Source organism: Felis catus, chromosome F1, assembly GCF_018350175.1.
Source record: "Felis catus isolate Fca126 chromosome F1, F.catus_Fca126_mat1.0, whole genome shotgun sequence".
In the NCBI taxonomy this organism is placed as follows: domain Eukaryota; kingdom Metazoa; phylum Chordata; class Mammalia; order Carnivora; family Felidae; genus Felis; species Felis catus.
The window spans coordinates 1,897,040-1,917,494 of NC_058384.1; the positions used below are offsets into that span (position 1 = coordinate 1,897,040).

General features: G+C 53.2%; 1 protein-coding gene across 2 annotated transcripts; it reads left to right on the top strand.

The window, feature by feature from the left end:
* The first annotated feature begins 8,406 nt into the window (after positions 1 to 8,406).
* SRP9 (signal recognition particle 9) lies at positions 8,407 to 19,609 on the top strand. 2 transcript variants are annotated; one of them, XM_006942597.5, is made up of 4 exons: positions 8,407 to 8,617; positions 13,594 to 13,662; positions 17,607 to 17,759; positions 18,120 to 19,609. In XM_006942597.5, exons 1-3 carry the CDS (start codon positions 8,546 to 8,548, stop codon positions 17,724 to 17,726), a joined length of 261 nt encoding a protein of 86 aa, XP_006942659.2. In that variant the 5' UTR covers positions 8,407 to 8,545; the 3' UTR covers positions 17,727 to 17,759; positions 18,120 to 19,609. The 2 variants fall into 2 exon arrangements, with proteins under 2 accessions (XP_006942659.2, XP_003999136.3); XM_003999087.6 differs by lacking the exon at positions 18,120 to 19,609 and having other exon boundaries at positions 17,607 to 18,062.
* The last annotated feature ends 846 nt before the right edge of the window (positions 19,610 to 20,455 follow it).

The window sequence follows — 20,455 nt, forward strand, 5'->3', positions numbered from 1 at the left end:
TCTCTGCCCCTCCCCTGGCCACACTCTGTCTCTCTCAAAATAAATGAACATTAAAAAAATGTTTAAGATGACTCTTAGATTCAAAGTTCTAAGGCATCTGGCCCCAGGCTTGGCACGGACATGGGTGAGCGTGGCCCTGGGGGCGGGGAACCGACGTGGCCACGCTGGGGGCAGCGTGGGTGCAGAGAATCGAGCCTGACACACAGATGTGCTAGGCAAGACGGGACAGGATGGCCGGACGGGACGGCTCAGCCTTGGGTCCGGAGAACAACTTTCTTCCGCGTCTTCCTCTCTCAGCCACGGTCACTGCCGCAAATCAGCAAGCCAATTACCAGGTCCAATTATCTCCCTTCAGCCTCCTCCTGGCCCCAGCTGCCACGGCTCTTGCCAGAACTCTGCTCACCAACACCCTGGCCCCAAAAGCCCCAAGTCAGCGAGAGAAGGTTCTGCCCGCCGGGACCAGCTGCCGGGCTTCCCGACGCCAACATAGGCCACGGGAGTTCAAGGCCGGCTTCAGAGCGGTGCTGGGGCCCGTGGGCCGCTGCGTCTGGACCGAAATGAGGTGGGGGCGCCCGGCCCCCTGGAACCGCAGCAGCCGATGGCCGCACCCCTACCCTAGGAAGTCGGGAGGCTTTCGAGGCCTGTCGCTCCGTGGTCAGGGCTTGCCTAGAGCCGAGCCCGGGCCTCCGGGACGAGCACGGCTGGGAGACGGGCCAGGGCTCACTCGGGGACGCTGGGAGAGTCCCAGCACCGTGCCACGGCCCGGCCACGTTCCCTTACGCTGCCAAAGCAGATGTCCCACCTCTGCCCAAGGGTGAGGCCGAGACCCACCGTGTCTTCCTGCCCCGAGCGGGGGCGCTCACTCCTGAAGACGCCCACGCCAAGGAGCCCTCCGAGCGGTACCACGGTGACTCAGCCCCCCCGCCTTGCGGCCCAGGGGACCAGGACCGGGCGCGCGTCGCCGGGCAGTTGCGCATCCTGAGAAGCAGCAGAAGTGACTTGGGGCCGCTGCTTGGAGAACAGGGGCGTATTGTGCCGTTGGGTGCAGACGGCCATAGGACATCTGTCGGCCCTGTGCAGACGCCATCCGGGCCCCACGCAGGGGGTGGACGGGCCGGCCGGGAAGCTGGGTGGTTTCCAACCGGAGTGGCAGGAGGGCGGCTGTGCCCGTGGGATGCTGGCGACCCACGTCCAGTAGAAAGGAGGTTTAGAAGCCACGAGGGACGTGTTTCCCAGCCCTCACCCCACGCGTGTGACAGTCCGGATCTCAGCACGCGCACCTGACATGTCTCAGGGGGTACAGAAACCCCACTAGTGGGTGATTAAAGAATGTTTTCCTAAAATCACTGGTCGGTGGGGGCGGGCAGTTTCTCCCTGCGTCATCAGCAACACTGACTGAGCGAGACAGTCTGAAGTGTCTGGTTACAAAGGTCAGCGCCTGCCCCCCCCCCCCGTCGCGCCCCCCCCCCCCCCAGCCCCTTCATCCTGAAGACAGACCACAAAGGGCAGAAATGCTTCCCAGGAGCCTGAGCCACCAGACACACCCAGCTTGCAGCTGGTCGCTCACCGGGGGGACACAGAACACCCCACCTTTGTACCGAAGACAAAGGCTTTGCACACGTTGTTCCGTCTTTGGCAGTGGCTGGAGGGCTGGGTGAGGTGGGCAGAGACGGGAGCAATGGACAGACACTCTGTGTGCGCCCAGCGTCTGAGGAGGAGAGCGCGGCCAGAGGGGGGGACGGGACGTGGGACGGAGCAGTCAAGCCTCCGACTGGCTCAGGTCACGATCTCACGGTTGGTGGGTTCGAGCCCCGCGTCGGGCTCTGACAGCTCGGAGCCTGGAGCCTGCTTCGGCTTCTGTGTCTCCCTCTCTCTCTGCCCCTCCCCTGCTCATGCTCTGTCTGTCTCTCTCTCTCTCAAAAATAACTAAACATTAAAACATTTTTTAAAAAGACAAAGTCGAGTCGGGGTGCTGGGGGGCGGGTGGGAGCACACGGCCCTCCGTGTCTCCAGGGGCCTCTACTCCCTTCAACGCTCTCTCTCCCAAGCCCACCAAACCCCAGGTACCCCAACCTCTCGCTGGGGAAGGTCCGCACCTGCCCCCTGAAAGCTGGTCTCTGCTCCCACCCTCTGCATTCGAAGGCCTGGCCATTCCGTCTGTCATAATCTGGCCTTTATCCTCAAATCCCAGCTCCCCTGTGCAGCCTGTCCCGATTCCCACCCACCCCCCCAGAGCAGAATTCTGAGACTTGATCGTGAACGTTGCTCATTACTGCTAGCCCCGTGCCGGACCCTGTCTTTCTTGTGCTGGGCCCACCCCGCCCTCACGAAACCCCAGCGAGTACCAGCTCAGAACGTGTCGATTGACTGCTGGACTGAATGACTGAAGACACAGGCAGCCGGGATCAGTCAGGAGCCTGCAGTCACCACTTCCCGGGCCACCCAGAGGGTTTCCAAGGCAGACCTCGCCGCCGAGCAGAGACGTCATCTGAGTTATTAATTAATGCAAACACAGTTCATCCAAATGCTCCAGGGCATGGTTAGAAAAAAAATCCAGAACACTGAAAAAAAAAAAAAAGGATAAAAATAACATTTACCAGCCTAGAAATAACTCCCAGGCTTTTCTCCCCTCCCTCCCCCCCCCCCCCCGGGCCCCGTCACCCTCCAGCTGGTTGTCCCCTTCCCGCACCTTCCCACCCAGCTTCTGTGGTGATTAACAGAACTCCCACCAGTGACTGCTAATTGGGTTAATGGAGGGACTGCGGACTTGTACTTGTCCCCGGGCTGCCAGGCCCACCGCCCTGGCTGCTTCCCGACTACCTGCCTCTCCTCTGTCCCCGGCTCACTAATTTGCAACAAGCACCTCCATTGTCACCCACACGTGGGACTTTGGGGGTTCAAGTGAATCTCCCTAAGGCGGAGAACAGAGGACGCTGCTATTTCGGTTTGTCTCGCGGACAATGGGGCCATTCTCTGGGGCCCGTGGGCAGCGCGGGGACCGAGTGGTGGCGGGGGGGGGGGGGGGGGGGGAGGCGGCCAGGCAGCAGCGTGCTGGGGCCCAGTGGGGGGAGCACACGGGGGCGAACTTGGGACTTCTCTTCCCAGCTTCTTGAGACTCGCATTTCATTCCAATCTATTTCAGATGCAACTGACAGCCAGGAGCCTGGGGATCTTGGTGTCCCCGCCTCCACGGGCGGGCCTCAGAACACCCTATTGTTTTCCAGATGTTTTCATTCTGCCCGAGTCTGTTTCACCTTAAACAGATCATTACCTGCCCAACTAGGGCAACGTCAGCCTTGTGGAGCGGGGTGCCCCTGAGACAGCCTCGCACCTGGGGGCGCCTGGACCCGCAGAGGCTGGGGGTTGAGGGGGGCATCCGGGTTCTAACCCTTCTCTGGTCTCTGAGCCCCTGGCTCCTGGAAGGAGCCTTGTCTCTTAGAGGAACTTTCTCTCCCTTTGCCCCTCCCGGCCCCGGGGTAATCCTACTGTCACCACCAGCTCCGGAGTGCTGGGTGGGGTCCCAGGGGCAGCTCTGGGCTACTCCCACAGACCCGCCAGGGAGAACTGTTTGGGACACTGTATACAGTCACACCTTCTACTGTCTGGTCCTCACCGCTGAGCCCCTGGCGGGGGGGGGATGCTTATGTCCACCTGACTCCCCAGTGTGCCCCTGTGCCCAGGTCCTGGGGGCTCCATGCGTGCTCGGCATTGCCTTGGGCTTTGACTATCTGTCAGCTTGCCTTAGCCCTGTCCCCCTGTGCTCTCACTAGCGTGTGAGCTCCCCGCACTCAGCTTTGTTTTCACTGGAGCCCGGGAGAGGTGCTCTATGAGTAATTAATGAATTAAACTGGGCTGCAAGTCCCTGGCGATCAAAATAGGAGCCCGGTGCGGGGGCTGGGGGGGGGGGCAGTGTCTCCAGAAAGGAAGGGTTGATGGAGCAAAACGTCACCGTCACCGAAGGCACCAGCAGCTTCCCCGGCTGAGCTGGGAGTGTGGCTCCCTGGGGACGTCTTCCTGGGGGGGGGGGGGGGACAGGGACAGCTCTCTGGGACTTTCTGCTCACCACTGCCCTCCGCTGGACACAGGGACGCGTCCGCTTGCCTTCCTTCCCCACTCTGGACACAGCTACTGGGCTAACCGGTTTCTCGGTCGGCTCCTCTTACCCGATTTGTTTCGTGTGACCCAGGAAGGCACCAGAGGAGCAGCGGCTGCTCTGACTCCCAGCGACTAGTGGGTTCATCAGACTTCTCACTTATAGGTCGCGTCGGGTTGGGGCGCCTGGATGGCTCAGTCGGTTAAGTGTGGCCTCCTGATTTTGGCCCAGACCATGATCTCATCATCGTGGGAGTCCTGCGTCGGGCTCTGTGCTGGGTGGGAAGCCTGCTCGGGATTCTCTCTCTCCCTCTCTCTGCCCCTCCCTGTCTCTCTCTCTCTTTCTCTCTCTCAAAATAAATAAATAAACATGAAAAATGAAAAGCAAGTCCCCTCAGTTTGCCAAGAAGCTGTTTTCATCTCCCCAAACGGAACTCGGCTGGGCCCCAGGGCTGGCAGGGATTTGGACACACGAATCTGAGGCTCGGGGAGGAAGGCAGGACTGAGCAGGAATCTGGGGGGAAGAACCGCAAAGGGGGACCCCCGAAGTCTGCTAGCTCGGGACGGCTCCCGAAGGAGTTGGGGGCCCCAGGATGCAGAGCAGGTAAAGCCAGGTGGGGAGAAGGAGGGACAGGGCCTGGCAAGTCTGGGAAGTTTTAAAGACGACAGGGTGGGGAGTGGCCTCAAATGGGGCCGAAGAGTCTAGTCAAGAAAGGACGGAGAGGTGTCTGCGGGGATCAGCGGACATCTGTGAGAGCCGCTCAGGCTGCAGGGTGGCCGCAGGGTGGCCAGAGGGGACACGTGCCACCCACGCGCTTGGGCTGACGGGGGGCAAGGATGGGAGAGCACAAGGGCTTTAGGTTTCGGCCTTGCTTGCTGGGCAACGGAGAGCGAAGTCCTACACCGATCTGTGCAGTATAATCTACTCTCAGACTTGGTTTCCACTTTTTTTTTTAATGTTTATTCATTTATGGGGGGGAGGGGAGGGAGAGGAGAGAGAGAATCCCAAGGAGGCTCCAGGGCGGTCGGCACAGAGCCCGACGCGGGGCTCGAACTCAAGAACCGCGAGATCAGGACCTGAGCCGAAATCAAGAGTCAGAGGCTTACCTGACTGAGCCGCCCAGGTGCCCCCCCCAAGATTTTGTTTATTTTTTAAATTTTATTTCTTAATTTTATTTTTTTTTTTCAAAAAAATTTTTAATGTTTATTCATTTTTTGAGAGAGAGAGAGAGAGAGCGAGCGAGCATGAGCGGGGGAGGGGCAGAGAGCGAGGGAGACCCAGAATCTGAAGCAGCCTCCAGGCCCTGAGCTGTCGGCACAGAGCCCGATGCGGGGCTCGAACTCAAGAACCGCGAGATCATGACCCGAGCTGAAGTCGGATGCTTCACCGACTCGAGCCCCCCAGGCGCCCCTCAGACTTGGTTTCTTCATCACCTAGAAAGGAGAGTTGCACAGACCCATAATCCCCTATCCAAACTCCTTGCGGCCACATGCTTTTGGGAATTCACAGCTTACTGGATTCCACAAGGCAACACGGTGCACCCGCCGTGAACCACCTAACACCACCGGCACAGACCAGTCTCCACCCTGTGCTCAAACACGCCAAGTGGGACAAATAAAGACTCCAAACAACCTTCCAGGAGGTCAGGTCAAGTTTTCTACCAACAGAGTTACTAAGATACTTTTGTTTTTCTGGGCTTTGCAGATTTCCAGGGTCGTGATAAGGACTGGAGGGCCCCCCTCACGGGATTGTTTTAACGCCCAAATGAGATACGTGTGTGTGACAATGAAGCCAAGTGCACTTTACAGAGGGCACTCCTCTGGTAGCCTTCCGGAAGCCGCTTGTCTACAGCTGGGAAAATAACCTGGTTCAGAGAATGCATCGAGTGTAGCCGTGGGCACTGGAATGATCCACGGAAGTCTAACCTCTTCCTCATCCGCATTTCTCTCTCTTCAGGGGCCGGGCCCAGGCCGAATGACGGGCACCCTCACCTTGGAAATCCCTGCTGTACTGTCACCCTTTCCGCCAAGGTGTGGTCTCCGTGAAGCTGGGACGAGGTCCGCCTTGCAACTGACAGACGTTCCGTTCCTCGCTGTGACAGAGCTGCATTGTCTCAACTTCTATGGTCTTTTTTTCCTCTGGGTTTTTTTTTTTTTTACTGTTTATTCATTTTTGAGAGACACAGCGGGCAGAGAGAGACTGAGACACAGAATCCGAAGCAGGCTCCAGACCCTGAGCTGTCAGCACAGAGCCCGACACAGGGCTCGAACCCGCGGTCCGCGAGTCGGACGCTTAACAGGCTGAGCCCCCCAGGCCTCCCGCTTCTGTTCTTGGTGGCTCTTCCACTCAATTCTCATTAACTGGGCCCCTGGCCCTCAGTCCTCCTCTTCATCATACCCTCTTTCCTACCCACAAGTGATGTTAGTAAAGTGTGGACAACGCAGCTCACCATTTCCTCCCTCCCCGTCCCCCGCAAGGCAGGGGGGAACCTTCCCCCGGTCACACATCTGTACCTTTGGCCCTCCCCTTCACACTCTCTTTGAGATCCCACTTTGCAATTTCTCTTGTACTTTTCATCTCTCTGTCTCGTACGATTCCATCTCTGGAAGTTACAAACAGGCACAAGCTCTTTCCATGTTAAAAATTAACACTCTCGGGGGTGCCTGGGAGGCTCAGGCGGTTGAGCATCCGACTCTCGATTTCAGCCGGGGTCAGGATCCCAGGGTTGTGGGATCGAGCCCCGTGTTGGGCTCTGCACTGGGGCTGCTCTCTCTCTCTCCCTCTGCCCCTCTCCCCTGCTCTCTCAAATAAACAATTTAAAAAAACAAAAAAACAAAACACTCTTTCTTCGCCAATGTCTTCAAACCACATTGTGAGCCTTCCGTGTATCGTTAGGCTCTGATAGAGTATAAAGCGGCCGCCTCCACTTTTCCATCTCTTCGCTTCTTTCCATCAATTGCACCCAGACCCCGCAGGCTGACCGCGGCCCCTCCGGCCTAGGTCACCGACGACCACCATCAATCGACTTGTTTCGGGTCTTTGCACCTGTGCCCTGTCTGCCGCCTGAGATCACTGACTGGTCCCTCCTCAGAACCTGCTCCTCCCCTCACGTCAAAAACCCTCCTGGCCTCCTCCTTTTCTCTCTCTGACAATTTCCCCTCTGCCTCTTTTGTGGGCTCTGCTCCGTCTCTCTAACCCTTCGAGCTTGTGGCTGTTCCCCAGGTTTGCCGTTAGTCTCCTTTTCTCACGCTGTCCTCCCACGCTGTCCTCCCACGAGGAAGGCTCCCTGATGCCCTATCTGCTGATGACTGCTGCTTCACACCCCTCCTGCAGTTTCTGACGGAGACACCAGCTCAGCTACCCGAGGGCTCCACCTGGATGTCCCGAAGTTCAAGCCCAGAACTGAACGCCCCGTCTTCCCCAATCTCCTCCTAGCTTACTCTTTTTTCCTTGCCCTGTACGGGGTGACAGCTGGAGCCCTATGAAAGGCATTGAAAAACTCATCTATGGTGGCAGAAAGCAGATCAGGGATCGTCTGGTGGCAGGGGTGGGTGTTGGGGGGGATTAAATACAAAGTAGCACAAGGGAACTTTCTGGAGATGAAGAAAGGTCTCCGATCCTGATTGTGGTATTGGGCATATTGACCAATGGGTATACACACATATACGTTGGTCAAAATGCAGCGGACTGTACGTTTAACACCAGTGTGTTTTACTGTACGTAAAATATAACCAAACAAACTTGGTGAAAGCAAGCGTCACCCCACTGCCTGGAGAGCCAAGGCACATCTCGTACCCTGGCGCAGGGCACCCTGGCTTCTTCTCTTCCCCCCCGCCCCTACACACCCGCACACTCCCTGCTCCCAGATCTGCAGTGGGCCTGGCTGTCCCAGGCACCCCCGGACTCCGCTAGAGCGCCGGCGACCCCCAGGCCACCGCGCTTCTTCCGGGGCCCAGTGAGCCACATAAAGGTCCGTCGCCCAAACTTTTCGGTTGCACTCCTGCGTTTCTGTCTCCTCCTCCCTCGCTAGGCTGCGGGCGCGACAGCCGGACCCGGTGGTCTCCGGGCTCTTGTCTCCTGCGCTTCCCGCCCAGCGGCTCCACCGCGGTAGCGGGACCCTGGGCCTGACCACGCAGTTCCGCTCCTCCAATCCTGCAGGGGGCGCTGTGGCACCCTGCCACCTGTCTCCCGGCTCTCGACTCCTCCCGGCGAGCTCCCAGACGCGCACGCTCGCGGCTCCGCCCCTCCTGGCAGCATCCCTCCTTCCCATTGGGCGAGGGCGGGCCGGGCCGTCCAATGGGACGGGGCGTTGGTGCGAGGAGGCGCCGCCATCTTGGGCCGCTGGGTCTTCGCACCGGTCGCTGGCTCCCCGAGGTGGGTGGAAGGTGGGTCGGGTCGCTCCGCCTGCGGTCGCGGGCCTCGCCTCCTCTCGCGCTCCGCTGCGGCCCCACGATGCCGCAGTACCAGACCTGGGAGGAGTTCAGCCGCGCGGCCGAGAAACTCTATCTCGCCGACCCTATGAAGGTAAGTCGCCGGCGGGGCCGCGGGTCAGGATGTCTTCCCTGCCGCCCGCGCGGCCTCCAGAGCTTCTCCAGCCCCCTGGCCGGTGCTGGCGGTGAGCGGAGACGGACTCTCTCCTCCCCGGGGAGCGGCCGGACGGGGTTCTCGCACGGCCCTGCGCATGCCCTCCTCGCCCCCAGGCCCTCAACCTCCCCGCCGCCTTCGCTGGGTTTACGTGTCTCTCAGGGCAGGGCTCCTCCCCCTGCAGCCGCGGCCCGGGTGCCCTCTTCCGACCTCCTGCAAATAAAACCGGGACGTTTGTCTGTCCCCGCCGAGACACTTGAAAGAGGGCCCCCAGTTGGGAGGCATCCGCACCCCTTAGAATCGTGGTTCTTAACCTTTCGGAGGTCGGTGCCCTCTTGAGTAAGTGAGAGTGCTTGCACCGTTTCCCCAGAACATCAGCGTTTGCAGATGGGTTTAGGGGGCTCGTTCACCACCGCCACAGAAGTCGTAAGTAGATGCCAGAGGTCAGGTCACCGTTAAAGGGCACGGAAGTCCCAGTGGCGGGAAGTTAAGCCTTCGGGTCTTGATTTTTCTTCCGCTGGAGATTTTATTTATTTTGTTGTCGTACCCAAAGAGTGTTTAAATAATGGGGCGCCTGGGTGGCTCAGTCGGTTGAGCATCTGACTCTTGATCCCGGCTCAGGTCATGACCTCAGGGTTTGTGAGTTCCAGCCCCGCATCCGGCTCTGTGCTGACAGCTCGGATCCTGGAGCCTGCTTCGGATTCTGTGTCTCCCTCTCTCTCTGCCCCTCTTCTGCTCATGCTCTGTCTCTGTCTCTCTCTCAAATATAAAGTAAGACATAAAAATAATAATAAATAGCTCCTTGCTAATTAAAAAGCTTGCTAGGTTTCTAGACCTAGAAAAGTAGCAAGAAGCTGTAAGACAATAAAAAGTCCATTCTTTACAGTAAAAGGTTGCAATGATAAGGGGTGGTGGAACGGGTTAGATGTTTTGGGGGTTGAGTATGTTGTTTATGACCGGATCCCTGGCTCCTCCATTGGCCGACTTCCCTGTGTGCAGGGACGCTGCTTCTCCAGCTCCAGCTGCGGGGACAGTGCGGCCCAGGACTCGCGTCCAGCAGTACCCACAGCTACCAGAGTGTTTGAAAACAGGGCAAAGAACATACACGTTCCCATCGGGAGCCATCATGTTTCAAGAGCAGGGTCGGGAAAATGAAAATAAAATGGTAGTTACAGAGGATTGCTGTGAACACGGCCAGTCTAGAAGAGGCCAGAGGGGGAACCTTTCAGCTCCTCACCCCATAGAAAATCCCAGTGCCCTGAAAACCTCTGCCTCCTCATGACAGCCTTCTGCGGGTGTGTGGGGAGGAGTGCGGAGGGGGAGCTGGACCAAGTTTTCTTGGGCGCCTTCCAGGTGACAGCCATTCAGGTCCTTCTGCGTGTGATTTATGTGAGTGGTTAAGACCCTCCCTGGAGGGAAACGAACAGTCTTTGGTACGTTAGCTGGTTTGCCCGGGGTCTAAGAGGTGAAGCCAAAGTTCAAACCCACTTCTCTAAACCCCGAGTCTGAGCTCTTCCTGCCGGTCTGTGAAGACGAAGAGACGTTTCCTCGGTCGTGCGGAACCCTCTGTCCTCTTCCACCCGTTGAGCCCGTCAGCACACCCGCCACCTTTAACGTCGCTGGAGACGGTGTTCCCGCTGGACCACGTAACAACCTCCTAGTCGGTCCTTCTGTGTCTCCGGTCCCTCCTTCATTCACTCAGGCCACACCGTCTGAGACAAAAACCGACTTCTCTGTTTCCTGCTTAAATGGTGTGTTTACACCGACTGCCGGAGAAAGTCCAGGCTCCCGGTCCACAGTCTGACCCTCTCAGTCTTTCTGGCTTTTCCTCCACTCTGGTGCCCTGACTTTCCAGAATTGTCTTCGTTCGTGCAGCTGCTTCAGCTTCTCCCCTGCCTTCTTCCCTAGAAGCAGAACGGCATGCATTTCCACAGCTGCCTTCGGGAAGCCTTCGCACGCCTCCCCTTCCCCCAACTTAAATCATTGTTTTCTCTTCTAGCATTTCCCCCCGCCCCGAGTATGCCTTCGTGGGATTTGATCCGTGCTGTCCTCTGTCTGGTGCTTCGGTTGAACTCACAAGAAAACAAGAACCTGAGGGCTTTTTCTCTCTTTGTGGCGTCTGACCTGGTTGTCTTAGGTGCCCCCTAACTTACAAAATGGACCCTCTTACAGTGACTCTCACTTCTCCTCATGAAGCCAGCAAGCATTCTTTTAACAGAGAGATGACTTTACATAGCTGTCGTGCTTTGTACATTGTAAGGTTTCGTTGTGTTTCTGGAAAGCTGATTATCTAAAACATGCAGAACGGAATTAAATAGCCCAATAAATAGAATCGGGTGTCCAAAGATAATCTAGTTGTAATTTACATAAGTGCTTGGTGAGTTCCCTTTTGCCCTTCACCAAAACAAATCTCATGGTGGCGGCCTTTTTGTCCCCCAATCCTGGGAGAGCAGAGAGCATGATGGGAAAGGCTGTAGGTTACAGCTCTCAATACCCCTTTTTATATTGTTTCCAGACTTGTCTTGAGATTTCAGGTTCTACATTGTAACCATTTTAAAAACGTTCCTACTGGGGCGCCTGGGTGGCTCAGTTTGTTAAGCGTCTGACTTCAGCTCAGGGCATGATCTCGCGGTTCAGGGGTTCAAGGCCCGAGTCAGGCTCTGCGCTGACAGCGTGGACTCTGCTTGGGATCCTCTCTGCCCCTTCCTCTCTCGTGCGCTCTCTCTCTCGTTATTCTTAAAAAAGAATAATGTTAGCCAAGTTGTGAACTCTGTCGGGAGGTGCTTTCTTTGAGGTGAGTATTTTCTTGGCTGCCTAACCGTAGCATGCCGAGCAGTGAAAGGAATTGTGTAGCATGGCGCTCAATGTAGGAATTACTCCGGAAAAGTTGAGGACGGAGACTTCTTTCCAAGACAGGGTTCTGCTTTTCTGTCGTAACGCATCGTGTCGTGCCATCATGATAAAGACGTGTTTGTGTCCGAATCCGCCTCCTGAGAGCCTGGAGGAGGGATGGCAGGGACCGCCGCGGCGGGGCTTCCTGAGACGGATTTGGACCCAGACGCCCCGTCTGCTGTTTTTCCCACTGCTTTTCCCATCATTCCTCTGTGGCGGGGTGGTGGGTATTGCAGGGTAGGGAGAACTTTCTCCTCTACCCCCCTTAGGTTTAGTATTTAAAACTGGGGACCCGCAAATCACCCTGACAAAGGACAGAGTAACAGAGGAAAAAACCCCGACACGTGTGCACATGAATGTGCGCGAGTTCACAAAGCAGTGTGACTGAGGAGACAGAATCGGGGCCTCTAACCCGTCTTACCAAGGTCCTAAAGTGTGGGAAGGAGGGTACCCAAAGGAAAGCGGGTTTGGAACTTGCGGGAAGAAGGGTATGCTGTGGGAATGTGTGGTAAATGAGAGTCGTAAGGTTTGCGATGCCCTCTTTTCCCAGTAAGGAAGAAAGGGACACCTTTACTCTTAGAAATTTATGTCGGGCGCCTGGGGGGCTCAGTCGGTTAAGCATCCGCCTTTTGATTTCAGCTCAGGACATGATCTCAACGTTGGTGGGGTTGAGCCCCACGTTGGGCTCCATGCTGACAGCACAGCCTGCTTGGGATTCTCTCTCTCCGTTGCTCTCTCTGGCCCTCCCCCTCGCACATGCGTGAGCGGCTCTCTCAAAATAAATAAACAAACTGAAAAAAAAAAAAAAAAGAAATTCATGTCACTTTTACAAAGGTTCATTTATGTCCTGCTTGTAGCCAGAAGGGGCAGAGAGAGCTAATTGCTCTGAGCTCGGGTCAGTCCTTATGCCAGAGTGATAGGTTTGAGGTGGCATGGTGGGGTCCCCTTCAGTAAATAGACCGTCCCCAACTTAACGTTGGTTGGACTTTCGGTGCTGCAAAAGCAATATAAGTTCAGTAGAAGGCATGCTACGAATTTGAATTTCGATCTTTTCTTGGGCTGGTAATCAGCAGACAATGCTCCCACGAAGCCGGGACCGCCGGTAGCAGGCCATAGCTCTCCATCGGCCACGCCATCAAGAGGATAAACAGCCGGTACGCTCCGAACCCCTCTGTACCCACGCAGGCATCGTTTGCAGTGTGGTGTTCGACAAATTACATTAGACGTTCAGCATTTTGTTATCAAATAGGCTTGGTGTTAGATAATTTGGCCCAACTGGAGGCTAATGTAAGCGTTCGGAACATGTTTCGGGTCCGCTAGGCTGTGACGTTTGGTAAGTTAGGTATGTGAAATGCATTTTCGACTTAACGATATGTATTTTTTTAAGATTTTATTTTTAAGTAATCTCTACACCCAACGTGGGGCTTGAACTCAACAACCTCAAGATCAAGAGTCTACTGAGCCAGCCAAGCACCCCCTTTCTTAAAAGTGATTTCTACACCCAGCATGGGGTTCGAATTCACAACCCTGAGATCAAGAGTCGGATGCTGTACCGACTAAGCCAGCCAGGCGCCCATGATATTTTCAGTGTATGATATTTTCATCTGATGGTGGGTTTATTGGGACATGACCCCATCATAAGTCAAGAAAGGTCTGTGTATCCTAAGCCGACTGAACCACCCAGGCGCCCTTAAGAAAGGTCTGTGTATTCTTGATGCCAAACCACCTGAAGAGTCTCCTGGACGTTCCCTGCATGTGGGTGTGTTTTGGGAATTTTCGGTACATCTCTTCCAACTGGCTGCAAGTTAAATACCCGGCTTTTAAAAAAGTTTTTGAAAAACGAATTGTAGCGATAGGAATGGACTGAAATACCTTTTCCGACCTCGTTTCGATAATAGCAAAGATGCTTCTGGGTGTTTTGGCTATTAATTCTAAAAGAGTGCTTTCAGCGTACCTGAAGACTAAGTTATTTTTGAAAAATGTTTTCTGACTTCACTGTTTCTAAATGTGTATTTTTATTTCAGGCACGTGTGGTTCTCAAATATAGGCATTCTGATGGGAGTTTGTGTATTAAAGTAACAGATGATTTAGTTGTAAGTATACATTTTTATTTGTTGCATACTTCCAGACTTGTTGGAATTAATCCTTTTGAAATTACTTCTGTAGCATTTATACAGATCGCCTGTTAGGATGCTTACTTTGCATTTTGTCCCAAAGTCAACCTCATTCTAGAAGCTGCCTTTATAGACTTTTGGGGAATAACTTCCTTCATCAACACAGTATGTCAGGTGTAATTTAATTACTTTCAGACTTGAAGCGAGAGGAGTGTGGAGACCCAAAGTGGACGCTCCTTATGAGCGTGTGAGAAGGTGACGGTATTTGAACGCAGGTTCTGGGCTTTAGAGTCCACCCTCTGTCCTTCCCCGTCTGCTCTGTCTTGTCACTTGCACACATCCCGGTAGTCCCTCGGCCCCCTGCCACCTGCTCCCCACCGGCCGCTGCTCCCCACCGCCAGTGGCCGTCTGCTGAGCTGCTCTCCCCTGAGCTACTCTCGTCTGCTGCGCTGCTCTGGGTGAGATCCCGTCAGCGGCCCCTCATTCTCAGACCTCATGTTCTCATCAGCTCGCATGTTGCCGGACCCCCCTGCTGGTCTGATGCGGGCAACCACTCTCCGGTGGGAATTGTTTTGGCACCTGTTGTTCCATTTGACTTTTTTCTCTCTTCTCTGTTTCATTCCTCTTTGTAATAAGTATTGGTTTCTCCAGGATTCTGTCCTTGGCCATCTTTCCATACTGCTTCTGGAGCGGTCCGTTCAGCCACGGAGCCCAGGACTGCCTGGGTCGAGGCCTGTCTCCAGATTTTTACATTTAGCTCATGCTTTTCTCCTCACTTGCCGCCCAGCTCTCTGTTGAGCATCCTCGCGTCGGTGCTTCTCAGAATTAGCCCATCTAGAGTGGAACCAGACTGCCACCTCCCGTTTCCTGGCCTTGGTTGGTTACACTCTCACCCACCTGCTCGGAAACCCTAGGATCATGTCAGGCTCCCTCCTTTCCCGTCCTCACCTGCACCGTTCTGCACTCGGAGAGCGTGTATTTTGATCCTCTCACGTGCCCACGTGCTCGCCCGGGCCTTCGGGAATGACCGGCCCGAGCGCCCGCGTCTCATGTCCCGCCACGAGGGCCCCGTCTTCGCTCTTCTCCCCTCAGTTCAGGGCGTCGTCCTCACCTGGCGAGCCTGCCAGACCGGTCTCCTGACTGTGTGCCTGCCGCCGGTTCATCTTCAGTGGTCCCGAGGGACTTCTACAAACGCACATTTGCTCATTAGGACCCTGCCGAGAAACCTTAGTGCCTCCCCCATCGCTGCTCGCATGGCCGCAGCCTCGTGTCCCCTCCACCCTTCGCCTTTTCTGTTACCTGGGGGCTCCTGGGACCCGCGGGCTATCGTGAGCTTTCCCACTTCTCCGTGCTTCGGAGGGATCTGTGTCCGTGTCTGCAGCTCTGAATCCCACCCCCGCCCCAGTGTGGCAAGACTGATGCTTCTCTTCCCAGACCCAGCTCAGAGGGTTGCTTCCCTCCAGCTTTTCTTTTTCGCTCTCTTTGTCCTGTATCGTCATTGTTTCATCCTATTTGTCTTCGTAGTAGATTGTGGGCTTCCGAGAGAACAGGGAGCAGAGAATTCTTACCTGTGTTGCTAGTGGTTAGCATGATGTCTTGATCCGGAGGGTACTTAGCGAGCAGGCGTTTATTTTCCACTACTGTTTTCTTTCGTAAGGTTTAGTTTTTTAAGTTCTCTCTGTGCCCAACGCGGGGCTCGAATTCACAACGCCAAGATCAAGAGTCACTCGCTCCATTGACTGAGCCAGCCGGGCACCCCGGTAAACATGTTTTTTGTAGGTTAGTTCTTTTAAACATCTTCTAGTGACTGGAAATCACTTTTTGTCTCCGGTTATGTATTATACTTTTGCATCGTATATTTGTGTTGAAGGTCCCATTGTCAGGTTGCACAAATTCAGACTTTGCGTGACCACCACGTGTTCCGGGAACCACTTAAGTTGGGTGACGTCACTGGAAACGTGAGACAGGACAAGTAAGCGGAGGTGCAGTCGGTCACACCTGGAATCAAGGCGTTTGAATCCTAGCTCGGCCCTTTCCCGGCCCTTCAGCCTTGGAGAGGTTTGGGCCAAAAGTTTGGCTTTCCGGGCCTCAGTTTCCTGACCTGGAAGCGCCCCGGCGGCAGTCACTTACCCTACTGGGGCGTGGCCGTAAACCACCTGTGGGGAAGGACGAGGCTCTGCCCCGCCTCTTCTCGGGCCGCACGCGTGTCCCTGAGCCTTGAGCGTTCACTCTGAGGATCGTTTCCCTGTGACGGGCACGGAGTGGAAACTGCTGCATTCTGTGTTTAAAACAGCAAACAACACAGAACTGACGTTCACACAAATTGAGGACCTTCCGCCTCTGGTCGTGATTCTGCCTGGTTCAGGACTCCCGGGTGGCGGTTTTGGGGAGGACTTGATGCATCACTCCTGTGATTCCTGTGACCAGATCGAAATACAATCTTGTTTCTTTGTTAAAATTGCTGAGAGTTAGTCCGTGTTTGGAAGGAAGCAGACACAGTTGAACCCATTCTCCTGAACAGTAGATCTGGGAATCCGCTCCAGCGGTAAAAATCTGGTCTCTACTCACCCTTGAAACAAGTTTGCGTACCTCCCTTGCTAATGCGTTTTAATAGTTAACGGTCCCTTCGCAAACTCAGCCTTGGGCTACATTTATTGTTGTCCCCATGTGGCTTTGACTTTTCTATAATCCCATTTGTGCATCGGTTTTTCCTCCTCCCATGACCGATTTAAACATCTTCTATGAATCTGAAATCTTTTTTGTGAGACCGGAGTGACAAGGCAGATCCATTCGCCCTCACAGCCTCATCACGAGATTGTCACACATCCCACGATGTGTGAGCAAACATTTTCAGTAAGTGATTTTGGAGGGCAGAGTGGATTCAGACCATTTGGGGATGATAAGATCGAACTGTAGATTACTTAAGTTGATGAACATTATTGCAGGATCGTTCATTCCCTTTGTTTAAGGCTCATGTGAACCCTTCAGATGGGCCGGAGAAAAATGGACCTATTATTACAAAATGAGGGAAAGAGCTGCCAGCTGAAATTTGATATTTTTGAAGACTGTAGAAAAATGGTATTTGAGAGACCTCCGGCAGGTCTTAAGTACCTGCCTAGTGAACAGTGTAACTTACAGCAAAGAAGAATTTGGTTTGGATTAAACACCGTACATCCCTTCAGCATATCAAGGTTGGACAGATTTATGCGGTTTAGTTGAGGCAGTGACCAGCTGTGAGCAAGTGATGCTGGATTTTCTCTTAAATTCTCATTACTGCCTCCTCCCCATCTCCCATTTGCGGTAGGAAAAGTGATCCTGGTCCTGCTATGCTTTCCCCAGTATAACTCCATTATTTATGACCAGATCCCAGGGGAAAAATAAGCTGATTCCAGTCCTTGAGTCCTCATCAGACCCCACAGCAGGATTTAGCTTATTACTTAATTGGTCATTTTTGAGACACCTCTGATAAAGTTCATTTCATTTTTTTAATTGACAGCAGTGGAGTTGGGAATACTGTAAGATACTAAAGGAATGTAATTGCTGGGGTCTTAAAAACCTGAGTGTATTGGGGCGCCTGGGTGGCTCAGTCTGTTACAGCTTCTGACTTGGGCTCAGGTCATGATCTCCTGGTTTGTGAGTTCGAGCCCTGCGGTCGGCTCTGTGCTGACAGCTCAGAGCCTGGAGCCTGCTTCAGATTCTCTGTCTGTCTGTCTGTCTGTCTGTCTCTCTCTCTCTCAAAAATAAATAAACATTAGAAAAAGAAAGAAATGATTATATTTGCCTTAGTATGACCTCTGGAGGGAATGGGATAAAATGTGGTAGGAAAGACTCAGGTTTGTACCCAATCCTACATTTGCTACATTGTTAATCCAGTTTTAAGAGTTAATGTGCGAGTTAATGTGCGCTTTTGAAATTTCTGGCAGTGTTTGGTGTATAGAACAGACCAAGCCCAAGATGTCAAGAAGATTGAGAAATTCCACAGTCAACTAATGCGACTCATGGTAGCCAAGGAATCCCGCAGCGTTGCCATGGAAACGGACTGAATGGTTTGGAAGGAAGATGACCCTTCTTTGGAAGTAAATATCTTTTGAATTTGAAAACAGTGTCGGGAGAGAAAATACTTTATGTAACTAAGTGGGCTCTTCAGAAGCGGGAGATCGTTTTTTGTACTTTTTTGTAATGTTTGCGTTAGAGAGCTAGGACTGTAAATGCTTTCAGGTAGAAAGCCTTTATTTATTTTTGGAAATTGAACAAGAAATGCATCTATGTTGGAAACTTTTTGCAGATCGATGTTGGGCGAAATACATAATTATTCCATGGTTAAGTTTGTATCCGTAATTTGAAAATGAGCTGTCAATAAAAGCCCATTCTTCCTTAAATTTAGTGAATCTGTCTTTAAAAGAAAATGAACCGTATACATTTTGCTGCATTGATAGGTTTCTTCTGGAGCATAACGATTGTGTCGTTGAGGACCCACCACCGTCGGGTACGGTGAGTGGAATTCTGTGCACAGCAGCACGCCTGTCTGTGGGCGAGGCGTCTCAGCTGTGTCTCCAAGTGATCATGGAACCAAGTATGCTTGACCTAAAACGTTGCGGCTTTAGCCTGCAGTTTTTACCATAAAGGATTCGTAGTATCATTCGCTTGTTGAGCAGATATTTGCTTTGAATCCAGCTTTCAGTGCCCGAGAACAACCGCAGTTACTTCAAGCGCATGGTCACTGCTGTACTGAGACCACCGTATTCCAGAAGGCCTTGCCACGCGTTTCCCGTCTGTGTTTTCTCAGAAGGGCTAACGATGTGACCCGTGAAGTCTGCGGGTGTCTGCGCCACCGCTGCCCGTCTCTCCCTTCACCAGGATGTTGTGTGACTGTCACGATGTTATGTTGTCCGCTGAACCAGAAGTATGAGGTTATTTGATACTCATCGTATAATTGTAACCCGAGTTTCACCACCTAAATGTTCGCGTGTTGCTTCCTATGTTAAAATATTTTTTGTTAGGAATTTGTCATGTTGAACAACATTTTAACCTGGGAAATTCCGTCAGCCATATGACTTTTTTCATGTTTCCGAGAAGTCTATAAAATATTATATGGATATATGTTGTCTCTTGAAGTTTTTAACTTCTCAAGAATTTATGGATTTCTTGACTGGCATATACTATATTCATTTAGTCTAAAATAAGCCTAGTGATACTGTAATTTTTTTTTGTCTGTCAGTGCCTTTTATTACATGACTTTCTGTGAAGATCTATGTTGATGGCAAGGTGGTTTTCTTGGTTAAGAAAAGTAACATCAAATAGTAAAGGGTATTTTGGGTTTGTGGTACCCCCGCCGCCTAGAACGAATGGGGTCACTGGAGGATTTTTTGGATCTTTTTCCTCTCATTTACACCTTCCACTTCTTAACGGTACTTCGTAAAAATAACCTGGAAGGGACAGACTGGGATTCGGGGTCCCGGGGTCCTCGTAGCTCAGAGCAGAGGGCGCACGCACGCCAGACTCCCTGGCCTCCAGTCTTGGCCCCACTGCTCGCCGACCCTGGTCTCAGGGTGCTTCGGACACCAGGCTCGCAGGTGCTCCTGGGACTTGACGAGGGCTGAATGGCGTCACCTCTTTCAAGCCCTCAGCGCGGTCCCCGCGGCGGGAAGCTCCATCACAAGAGCTGTCGGCAGGAGGACAGTTCTCAGGGAAAGGGTATGGCCAGCCTTTAGTTTTATTTCATAATTTTAATTGAAGGATTATTTAGGGACAGCATCTGCCTTTTCTGCCGAGAGCTGTGTCTATTATTAAACGCTGCTTCTGGCAGTCGGGAAGTGAGACAAGACTGCCCGCAACGGAGCGTGTTCTTCTGTGGGGAGAAGCCGAAATCCTCGAACCTAAAACTTGTGTTTATTTGTCCCTGCACAAAATAAAGTTATTAGGAGAATCCGTTGGTAAACGTTTTGCATTTCTTAAACACCACATAAACAACAAAACAGCAAACATCGTATGTTCTGAAAACTGCAGTGCCGTATCCTTCATTGTTCGTTTTTTGTTGGTTTTTTAATCATGAAGTGTTTCTAGACGCTGTAATCCGGCTTCCGGGGACGAATTTTCAGCACCTTGTCGGTGGCGTGTTTGATCCAACACTGCTGACGCTGAGACAAGCCAGGAGAAGTCACCGTGGTGATTGAGATTCCAGATGTAGTCAGCAGGTCAGATCGTCGCATTTCGTGTTTCTCTGACAAAGGCCCACTCTCTGCACCTTGTGAAGTGTTGCTGGTCGGCCGCACGTGTTCTCTGCCATCAAGGGTTGGCTTCTCCCCCTTGGGCCTCCTGGCCGGCCAACCTTTTGTCTTAAAAATAATCTTTCTCAGCCACAGATTTTAAGTCACTGATGAGACGCGGGATTGGCAGAATTTTACAGTCGATACCGCCTGCTGCCCTTAGAAATACCTAACGTTAACAACCGCCTGGTGGGCATGGCCTTCACAGTATTCTAAAACCAGTTCAAAATGAGACATGTGAAATTAGTTGCCCAGGAGCAGGAAGAGGTCCTGTCCTTCCCGCGTACTGAAAATGAACCTAAAAACCAGATCCCTGTATTCACTGCGCCCCTACCGTGCAACCTAGTAAAACCCGCCTTGTGGTAATGGCAGTATCGTAGTAGTTCGTAGTATTTCTCTTCGAGACGCAAGGAAAATGTTCCCCTAGTACTGCGGTTAAAATTTATGAGAGCGGAAGAGAGTCCCAAGTATGGCATCCCTCTTGCGCTAGTTGGGGGGCGCCTGGC

Bases quoted from the DNA above. Each gene is read 5' to 3' on its own strand.
- SRP9 (XM_006942597.5), top strand. From the start codon at position 8,546: ATGCCGCAGTACCAGACCTGGGAGGAGTTCAGCCGCGCGGCCGAGAAA. The intron at 8,618-13,593 runs GTAAGTCGCCGG...TTTTTATTTCAG, and splicing joins ATCTCGCCGACCCTATGAAG to GCACGTGTGGTTCTCAAATA. The intron at 13,663-17,606 runs GTAAGTATACAT...AATTTCTGGCAG, and splicing joins AAGTAACAGATGATTTAGTT to TGTTTGGTGTATAGAACAGA.